The 9,992-nt window shown below is 39.8% G+C and overlaps 3 protein-coding genes across 3 annotated transcripts in view; 2 read left to right on the top strand and 1 right to left on the bottom strand.

Moving 5' to 3' along the window:
* The first annotated feature begins 1,005 nt into the window (after positions 1 to 1,005).
* On the top strand, positions 1,006 to 3,507 carry SARC_07109 (hypothetical protein). Its single transcript, XM_014298964.1, has 6 exons — positions 1,006 to 1,429; positions 1,795 to 1,863; positions 2,097 to 2,146; positions 2,323 to 2,525; positions 2,791 to 2,972; positions 3,163 to 3,507. The coding sequence occupies exons 1-6, from the start codon at positions 1,118 to 1,120 to the stop codon at positions 3,247 to 3,249; spliced, it is 903 nt and encodes a 300-aa protein (XP_014154439.1). The 5' UTR covers positions 1,006 to 1,117; the 3' UTR covers positions 3,250 to 3,507.
* A 397-nt stretch (positions 3,508 to 3,904) lies between these two features.
* Positions 3,905 to 6,366, top strand: SARC_07108 (hypothetical protein). The gene is made up of 3 exons (XM_014298963.1): positions 3,905 to 4,654; positions 4,869 to 5,062; positions 5,281 to 6,366. The coding sequence occupies exons 1-3, from the start codon at positions 3,989 to 3,991 to the stop codon at positions 5,741 to 5,743; spliced, it is 1,323 nt and encodes a 440-aa protein (XP_014154438.1). The 5' UTR covers positions 3,905 to 3,988; the 3' UTR covers positions 5,744 to 6,366.
* The window catches only part of SARC_07107 (hypothetical protein), a 6,106-nt gene continuing 1,302 nt past the window's right edge, over positions 5,189 to 9,992 (bottom strand). The window contains exons 2-11 of the mRNA XM_014298962.1: positions 9,598 to 9,737; positions 9,011 to 9,117; positions 8,323 to 8,426; positions 7,990 to 8,119; positions 7,685 to 7,753; positions 7,254 to 7,318; positions 7,013 to 7,102; positions 6,791 to 6,859; positions 6,574 to 6,639; positions 5,189 to 6,295 (exon numbers count right to left, since the gene is read on the bottom strand). Coding sequence (XP_014154437.1) covers positions 6,212 to 6,295; positions 6,574 to 6,639; positions 6,791 to 6,859; positions 7,013 to 7,102; positions 7,254 to 7,318; positions 7,685 to 7,753; positions 7,990 to 8,119; positions 8,323 to 8,426; positions 9,011 to 9,117; positions 9,598 to 9,737 — 924 coding nt within the window. The 3' untranslated portion in view covers positions 5,189 to 6,211. The remainder of the gene's footprint in view (positions 6,296 to 6,573; positions 6,640 to 6,790; positions 6,860 to 7,012; positions 7,103 to 7,253; positions 7,319 to 7,684; positions 7,754 to 7,989; positions 8,120 to 8,322; positions 8,427 to 9,010; positions 9,118 to 9,597; positions 9,738 to 9,992) is intronic.

Below are 9,992 nucleotides of genomic sequence, written 5' to 3'. Positions count from 1 at the left end.
TATATATATATATATTATACTTATATATATATATAGTATATATATATATATATATATATATATATATATATATATATATATATATATATATATATATATATATATATTTATATACATAAATATAACGTGTATAATACATGTATATATGTATTTATGTATATTTATATTTATATATATATATATATATTTATATATTTATATATACATAAATCTTGTGTCGTATAGTTGAAGCTAACTATGTTTACAACCGATTAAAATTTTAGCATAAAAGTATTCCTGCGTATTTGCATATATTAAAATCTACGTATACATTGTTGACTGACTAAACGAGATACAATGCAATGTAGATTACGATCTACGTGTACGTTGGTGACCGATATATCGTTGGGACTAATCAAGATACAATGCAGACATTTATTTACCTAAATATGAGATAGTATAAAGGTACACATATATTCATAGAGGTAAATGTATATTCATAGATACACACATGTTAGAACATGTATAAATAATTATCTATACATTTTTCAAAGTACATTTGTATAAATATGTTAAAGTATGAATAAAATCAATACATATATAGAATATCCGTATACTAATAAATTTTAAATTATGTATTTTTAAATATTTCATATATACATCGTTCTTGAACGTTAGACAGACTGTAGTTATACGTCGTGAGATAGATTATTGGATTATTGTAATCGCATTAAACTCGCACAGTGTATTACAAAAGTAGCAATCTCGATATGTAAGTAGTAATCTCAGTATATATTTACAGTATGTATGTAATATTTATGTTTGTAGATTGTATGTATTTAGCATGTTTTTACAGAATTTTAATATTTTTTATTAGATGATGGAATAGCCTCTCTCAGTGCGTATTGTTTTTTCATTGCACAGCAAAATACAAAAAAAAATACAAACATGTAATTTCATAGCCTTAAATTAGACAGCAATTTGTAAATAAATATTTTACAAGACGTTATACGCATCGACAGAAAACGTGCGTGTGTTCGTGTGCGCGTGCGTGTATGTAAATATAAAGTATACATAGAAACGTGTGTGTTTGTATGCGTATAAAGTATACAAAACGGTGTCTATTATTTTTACTAGCATGCTAAGAAGAAGGGTTGCTGCGATAATAGGCACAGCTGCTGTGGCGGTGTTAGGAATAGCCGAAATAGCTGCCCTGCGATCCGCGAAAAACAAAATAGACCCCAACGAACCAGAAACATTAAACACAAATGTCAAAAATACAAATGATAAAGCGTCCGAGAAGACGGACAAGCTGCCACCAAAGCAGTACAAGACACCCCAGACCTACAATGTACAGTGGGACAACAACTGGGATAAGAGAGGGGATACACCCCCAGTAAAAGATATACAAATGAGCAAGCGCTCGATTTATCTGATCCGACACGGACAGGTACTTACAAACTACAGTTGGCCTGTTGATACGAGTACCCGCAGTTGCAATATATTTTTTTTATCCGACACGGACGGGTACCTACAGACTGCAGTAGATCTGATAGTATAAGTACCTGCATTTGCTATTACCCCGATACTCTTGAATACCTTCTATTGCGTATTACTCTACATAAACGGTGGTGTGTCCATTCAAACCTCGGACCAAACCTCGGACCAAACACAACTTGTGGCTTTGCATTCTCCGACAAAAGGCAACTTGTGTCTTTGCGTTGCCCGCATGCTTCTATCTCAAATTATTTTCGAGATGCTGTTGCTGATTTTTGTTCGCGCCGTTCTACATTCAAACGTGTCCTTTTTTTGCAGTACGAGAAAGCCGATGACGATAAAGACCGTCATCTGACGGCCTTGGGTAGACTTCAAGCAGCCTCGGTGGTATGTTCGTTTTATGTTTTAAATCTGTCTTCCCATAGTGCCACGATTGTGTTATGTTGTGCTGGCGCTTGCAATAAAACTTGGTAATTCTCCATCGACCCGCAATGTTGTTTTCTTTCTTATACTCGGTGTTCATTGTACGATTATACTTCTATTTTCGTTCTGCAGCAACTTCTTTCACTGAGATTGGCTCAAAATTCTCAAAATACTTATTTCTGTACACTCTGCAACAGGGGAAGCGACTGAACGAGCTTCCTTTCGTATTCGACGAGGTATATGTGAGGTAAGGTTAGAGGAGCGCATCTAGGCGCATCTAGTCCGTGATGTAACACTTATCACTTTGAGCGTGTTTTACTATCTATCCGGATTTTTTTTCTTGATGTCTCTAGCAAAAATCGACTCCTGTCTCAGTCTAGCAAAAATCGACTTCTGTCTAATGAGAATCCGACTTTGCCACAGCAATATGACACGAGCGCTAGAGACCTGTGAGATCATATACGATCAGCACAATATAGCACAGAAAGCTAGGAGTGAAACAGAGGTACTGGTGACTGCCTGGCCAGAAAAAAGTGTTTGTACAATGCTACGCGAAGGCGCTCCAGACATCCCTCTCACCAGTGGTGCTAGGTGGAGACCCACAGCTGCCGATTTTTATCAAGATGGTAAGTATACCAACACAAAACATCAGTGTTAAACTGGAGCTTGAGGAAGATTATATTAGCGTCTCTCTCCCGAAATATATGAATGTAGCCTCACTTGATATTCTATGACCATCTAGAGAAAATAGAAAATATGCTGCAACGAACTAATTCCCTTGGCCAAAATGTTTTCGATTCTTTGAAACATTTACTTCTGTGGCTGTGGCGGTGACACGAATAAAATTTAGAAACATAACTAATAATATATATCTTAATATTTTTATCACAGGTGCTCGGATCGAGGCTGCATATAGAAAGTTTTTCAGACGGCCGGACACGAGTGAAATCGACGACAGGCAAATATTGATCGTATGCCACGCGAATGTTATCAGGTACTTCGCCATGCGAGCGATGCAGTTCCCACCGGAGCTATGGTCCAAGTTCTCCCTTATAAACTGTAGCATATCTAAGGTATGCTGTGCAATCATGCTCATGCTTGTGAAATTGTGGCCAGTTTTTCGTATGGAACCCGGCAAAGTTCTGAGTCTATCTGTACATTGTTTGACTAAGGTTTTCATTAAAATAAAACAACCATGAATTATTGCGCTGCGTAGTTAACATCCATTAAGCTTTCCGTATTGTCGATTGTTGTATCACATAGGTGGACATCTATGCGGACGGTCGTGTACAACTAACAGGTATGGGCGACGCTGGACATCACACCCCTGAGATGCTGACTACAAGCTAGACAAATGATATATGAACAATTAGTCTTGTAATCTTCTACCTTCCAGGTAAAATTCTACTGCAAATTTGTTCAACAGTAGTATCGTCGAGAGCGAATCGTAGCGAAAGCGAATTGTAGCGAATACATATTGAAAATACGCATTGTAAAGTAACTCAAAATATTGACTAAATTAGGGCGTCATGACCAAGGAGTACCTTCAAAATTTATCGAAATAAACCGTATCGTCGAGAATACTCGAACGACAGAGGGAAACCAGAAACACCCCCATCTCTATTTACACCTCTCGGCAGTCGGCACTCTTTGGCCTCTGCCCTGGGATGTTTATGTGAGTTTTAGAATAGGGTTAAAACCGATTTTATGCAATTCAAAATCAAAATCGAATCCGATTAAGTGATTGGACTTGGAATTTACTATTTTAGTGCCACCAATTATTATTCCGGCTATCCCTAATCAGTTACATCGTATTGGAGCAGGCAACTAGAAAAACTAAAATGCATGTGGACTAAAAAGCTGGAACTAAAAGATGAGCTATAATATTTACTACTAGGCATTACATCATCAGTAAAATCATCATCGAGAGATGATGCATCACCACGCATCTCATAGCAAGTTATATATCGACAGCTATAGCTAATCCACCTCATATTGGCATGTTCTCACAACGTGCTTTATCTTGAATCTCTGATCACAGAAACAGTGTTGATTCTGCTATAGTATCCAATCTTTGTCATCGAACAATATGGCAATTCCAGTGACAATTCCAATGGCAGTCCCAGAAGACCATCTAAATCTGCCCAACACGTTAAATGGATCGCACGTTCAAATGTTTGATTACAATGCAGTTGATCAAAGTATCCAGAAAATGGAACTAGGTATGATCCAGACTATAGGAACAACAACAGGCATATTCAACAAACAACTCGCTTCAAATACGAGTGATCCAGCTGGACTCGCTTCACAAACAAGTGGTGGAGTTGAAAAGCCGAAGCGTGTGCGCCGCAAGTTCAAAGACATAGATCGCAGTGTCCAGTGTGATGTTCCTGGATGTGGAAGGTTCTACACCAACAACTCGTGCATGCGTACACATAAGAAGCGCAAGCACAACGGAATGCCTCAGACTCCCAGAAAGAAAAAGGCGGTCGTACATCGTCCTCGGGCAATTAGTATTCGCACAAATAAACCAGAAGGAATTCCAGCGGCTACGAGCAGTCCACTGGTAAACGGAACTCAGATAGGGGCAGGAATCGGCGCTAGAATGGCTAGTACTCAACAGACAGCTACTTCAGCGCGTGGTAGTATGTGTGTGGGTGAAGGTGTAAAATCCTCTCAAAGTGAAGCACCGGATGTTAATTTTGATATCGGATCGCCGAGCTTCGAGAATTTTGTTCGCCACTTAGGACTTCAGGTACGAGCACTAAAATATTATGTTGAGTGTCCGCTATGAATATCCGTTGCAAATACTATGTTGAGTATGCACTGTGAGTAGAGGAACTATGAGCTATAACCGTTTAATGACTATAGCTTATCTGCTATGAGAAGAATGTGTTTATCTTTCTTCAGTTCAAAAAAAACATCGTAACTTATGAAGTCTGCCATTTGTATTTCTACACACGGTACAGAATGATCCACTGGAGATGCAGTCTCAATATCTAGCGCTGTCATATCTTAGGAATATGCTGCCTTCTAATTTGCAACAGACGTCATTGTTCAACCAACAGGCATCAGGATACGTTAATGGATTCCCGCCGATTGTATCACCGGGTAGTCATTCATTGAACACTGACTTCACGACCATGATGTCGAGTTTTTCGAGGTATGTTATCCTTTACGATTTGTGCACAACTTACAGTTATACTACTGTATCATAGCTTGTGTTAATGCAACGAGCGGCATAGCGCGTGCGATGATACTCAGCAAACAAACTGTTTTATTACTAAATCACGATCAAACTGCAGCGCTTGCTAAATTTTACAGTAGACAGAAAAAAACTTTTTGAGAACTAACTCGCGATTCCCTCGTTTTGTTTTGCAGTACGCAACCGATGCCTATTCAGCCGATTCAATTCCCGGGCTTAGTGAATTCCGGGCAGCAGGAGGTATCATCAGGTCGTCAAAGCAATGTATCAATCGGATCACAGGGGCTTATGGCGGCACCATCCACAGATCAAAATCCGAGCCCTAATGGGGTCGCACAACTCGAGTCTAACATTAATGCTGACATAGCAGAATTGAACTGCGTTTCGAGATATGCGAGTACGGTTGAATCGCCCCTCAACCTGAGTCATATGAGTTTGTACCAGCAACATATTGCTCAAAACAGCTTGAACGAACCGCTGTGGTTGAATAATTACACACAACAGACCGGGACCCAGAACGTTGGCCACCTGCAAGGTCAGAGCGCTATGCAGCAGGCAAAGCTCGGTGAGGCAGAGTCTATTAACTGGCTGTACACTCAAATAGGTCAGCACACACCACTATCGGCAGGCCAGCCGTGAAGAAAGAGCTCAAAATTCTCCGACTTTATCTTGAAGGAATACAATCAGCCGTAGTCGCCGATGTGTCCAGAAATCCAGGTTGTTGAAAAACGGGCTTTCGGACGAGTACAAGGAAATACCAATGGGATTGTATCCGTGGGATTTTTGGCTGTCAAATCAGAATAGCAGACTGGCATGACAGCAGATATGTAAAGACATACAACCTGGTCGCGCAGGATGTGGACAAAGGTTGTGTGCTATACTGTCGATAGAACTGTTACACCAGTCGGATTATACAGAATCTGAATACGTGAACAGAATCGACATCGCGAACGTACGCGAAAAGCCAGAACATCTGACCGTCGTTGTACGGAATCTCAGATCATAGGCGTGCCAATTATCAAACACCGAGAGTGAACCTAACGTGTTCGCAAGTAGCTCAGGTAGCACGCGATCTGCATAGTAGTACTATTTCATATTTCAGGTCGCTTAAGTATCAGGTGTCTCGCCCAAGGCTTCCTGCTCTGCGTCGACTTTGAACTTATTGATGCGCGCTTGACGCCGCCTCTCTGTCTGCAAGAACAGACATTTTGAAAGACAGAATTTTAAAATAGGGACTAAACCAAAGATAATAAAAACAAGAGCTAAACGAAAACAACACCGACACCGAATCTGGGATCTAGGATTCGGAGTTTATTATATATAAATATTGGTCACGAAGCACTTTTAGTTGTAATTACATACTAAAATATATCAAAGTAAACACAATCGCAAACATACAAAGTAGCTCAGCGTATCACTTGAATATTCTGCTCAAACCCAATTCGAAATTCACATCTTGGTCACCTCACCTCCGCTAAATGTGCCATTATACTCCCTTCATCCTTCGGATACTCCTCGAGTTCGCTGAGGATGATCTGTTTGTTACAAAGCACAGCGAAATATTCAATCCACTACATCCTCGCCCGGACATTCTTCGAAGCCTGTACATCCACCACACGAATGTATGGCAGCGTAATCACTCGGAAATATAGTCATGTTCGCGATAGGGCGTGCTGCTGAACATACCTGATGAGCGGCTTCTCGTTTGATATCCTTCGGGACTCGAATGATGACTTGCTTTTTAGGTAAACGTTCCTGAACATCGATCCCGATAGCCGCACAATAGTCAAGGACAGAAAAGTGACAGATTTGAGAACATACCAGAATGCCGTAGTAGACATACAGGTGTGTTTATGTGACCATCTGCTCTCACAATAAGACAAAACCACAAAAACCAATTTGCCATACCCGCATGAAAATGAACTTTGTAAGCGTTTCAAATGCTTGCAAGGTGTCTTCGACCGTCTCCTCTTGTATGGTCAAATTCAATCGCTCATCCTGACGAAATGCGAGTTGAAGTGAATGATATAGGATATATTTGAAAAATTAGGCGAGAAGAGGCCAGAAGATTCCAATACTTAAAGCAATTTCTTCTTAGTAATTTTCAGTATTCAATTTTCAGTATAGAAATGCTAGTCGCCAGCAGTACCTTGACAAAATTCTCCTCTTCTAGAATTAAACTGAGTTCCTCTTTCCAAACTGCGCTTAAGTGCTCTGCAACAAAGATAATCATATACGAAGCACTCAATTTAGTGAATGATTGAGCTACTGAGTCATGCAAGTGTACACAAGTTCTTAAAAGGAGAGTCCCAAGATTGCACAACGAATAGATTTTTTTATTTTAAATTGTGGCTTATATTGACAAAATCAGAATACGGTCACACAAGCACCATTAGCATGGCATGTAGGCTTGGCTATCCAAAAGAAGTGCCCAGATTTAAAATTGGCTGCTGGATATCATGAATGCATTAGCAACGTACGAGAGAGAATTACGAGAAAATACAGAAATGTACACAACGAAACTTAATGCTTACGAAAGTGTGCCGCCCAAGCACTAACAGGCTTCATCTTAAAACATACCATCGGTTTCTTCGAATATTTGTCGCAAATTCACTACTTCTGTGTCAATCGACTTCATCGCATCGGTAACTGAAAATCAATAGAACAACCAGAATAAAAAAAATCGCCAATCAACGAAAATCACGCGTACGCTGCATGCTCATCGACCAAAGAAATCAATCTAACGATGCCAAACGCTACACTACTCAATAGACAGTGCGAATCTACCAATGGTGACAGCAGCAGGCACAAAGCAAGTCAGCGCACAGAATTCAACGCTTGAGTGTAGCACGCACTGCCAAAGCACTCATATGGGTGATACTCACTTTCTCCTAAACTATCTCTTCCAGGCCTGACACCGAGTTGGACCACATCGCGGGAAAGGCTGTCCACAAGCGCACAGGCTCGATGTACATTATCTGTGGTCGTATCGGCTGCTCTGATATATTCTTTAAGCTGTGAGAAAGAAAAAAAATTGTGGTTTTGAGTCTGAGAAACAGAAACAGCACCAACACTAAAACTTCGGCCAGGATCTAATCCAACGACAGTTTCGCGAGGTTGGCAGAGAATCAAAATAGTACGCAACACATAGCCCAAAATGTACTTTCTCAGTCGTAATACACATGCAAAACTGTCGAGTAGAAAACCTGTTTTGATACCTTCTCACTAGCAATCCGCCTTAATTTTGCCGCGGGATTGTTACTGGCCGTTTCGCTTCGAATAAGACGAGCTACCTCAGCTTTCGACGACAAAAGGAATAAATCTGCGACGGTATGATAGCACGACATCATCAAAACAAGAATCCACAGCAAATATCGATTTATCGCACGACCACAACATTTGCTTGTGATTCACAGTAGTATTTTCCGACCGTATCCAACGGAATACACAAAACAGTGGGAGGTTAGGTTAGGTATTGTTCAACTTACTGTTTGCACTCAAGTAATTCTATGAATGACCTTTCGACCAAAAACTGTAACAGGCAACTTTAAAGTATAATAATAGCCGGGGCTCCAATTTATGACTCTCATTTTTCATATTGAAAATTCAGCTGAGAATATGGAAAATGAAGATACAGCTGTGCTATAGAATGCATCCACGAATTCAAGCTTTAGTCTAGAACTCCTCAGAGTTGGATTGACGGATGCATGTAACACATACGAGCAAGGCAGCAATCATCACGTCATGAGCAGTGCTGATACAACATACTGAATCGGGTCGTGATGTAGAATTGCGGACTCCAACCGTATACACGATAACACTATCACTGGTTGCAAAAGCTATTCTACTCACATTCGAGCAAACCGCGCAAGATACAAACCGATGGAATCGTACTGGAATACATACTGAATTGCAAAAACTCTGCCGTCGTCGAAGAGCGCAACGAATGCAAATCGTTCGCCAAAGCCTCTGAGGTAGACTTTGCTTGTTGCAGGCCCCGTTCCAAAGTGTTACTGGGCAGACGAGATAAATACGTATATTCTCTTTCACAGATTGGTTTATCATCAAGGATCATTCGGGAACGACATCCGAAGTCCGATATAACGGATACAGAAATGATCTAGAGAACACACATATACGAATATTTTGAAAGTTACCCTCTTATATATGTTACGCGAACAAACTACCGTAAGAAGACAAGTATATCTCCACGAATAAATAATTTTTAAAAGAATATATAAGCTGCATATATATGATGGAGTTCGGGTGCGAGAACATCATGTCTCTATTTTCGAAGGCTATATGAAATGAAAATAACTATTCACACCTTAATACTCTGCTCGCAGTCGAAAAATTGCTCACGGTCAAATTCTCCTGTCACAGTTGAAAGAATAAAACACTCGCTCCAACCTTCTCAGCGTACACTATGAAATAGTAATATACCTACACTACACACGTGAAGAAATATGAGCCGCAACATATTAAAATCTCACCTGTTTCGAATTAATAAAAGTGATTCCAAAGTCTTTGTTTGCGTAAGCAATATATCTAGTTTTTTGTCGTTGGTGATGGCAGCTGAGGTATTTTCAGAGTTGCATGGCACAAGAAAAAGATGAGCACCATCGCACACATCCTATGGGGGGGGGAGGGGGTATCAACATAAACATTATTGCAAGGGCATTGCACACTTAGTTTAAAACGAAAGCACAATTCTATGGAGACCAACAGATTGATGAGAGTCTTAGCTGAGATGACGTAATGTTCCGTGGCAACTGAAATACAACCATAAAGTTTAAATATATATACATATGTTTATATATACATAAACTTACACATGAACATATACATTAAAATTCATCATTTATAAATATATGTATATATATATTTG

The sequence above is a fragment of the Sphaeroforma arctica genome (assembly GCF_001186125.1).
Source record: "Sphaeroforma arctica JP610 unplaced genomic scaffold supercont1.542, whole genome shotgun sequence".
Classification (NCBI taxonomy): Eukaryota; class Ichthyosporea; order Ichthyophonida; genus Sphaeroforma; species Sphaeroforma arctica.
The sequence above is the reverse complement of the archived record's forward strand: the minus strand, read 5'-3'. Positions and strand labels throughout refer to the sequence as shown.

Coding starts and splice junctions, on each gene's coding strand:
- SARC_07109 (XM_014298964.1), top strand. CDS start 1,118: ATGCTAAGAAGAAGGGTTGCTGCGATAATAGGCACAGCTGCTGTGGCG. Junction 1,864..2,096: donor GACTTCAAGCAGCCTCGGTG/GTATGTTCGTTT, acceptor ACTCTGCAACAG/GGGAAGCGACTGAACGAGCT. Junction 2,526..2,790: donor TGCCGATTTTTATCAAGATG/GTAAGTATACCA, acceptor TTTTTATCACAG/GTGCTCGGATCGAGGCTGCA.
- SARC_07108 (XM_014298963.1), top strand. CDS start 3,989: ATGGCAATTCCAGTGACAATTCCAATGGCAGTCCCAGAAGACCATCTA. Junction 4,655..4,868: donor TTCGCCACTTAGGACTTCAG/GTACGAGCACTA, acceptor CACACGGTACAG/AATGATCCACTGGAGATGCA. Junction 5,063..5,280: donor ATGATGTCGAGTTTTTCGAG/GTATGTTATCCT, acceptor TTTGTTTTGCAG/TACGCAACCGATGCCTATTC.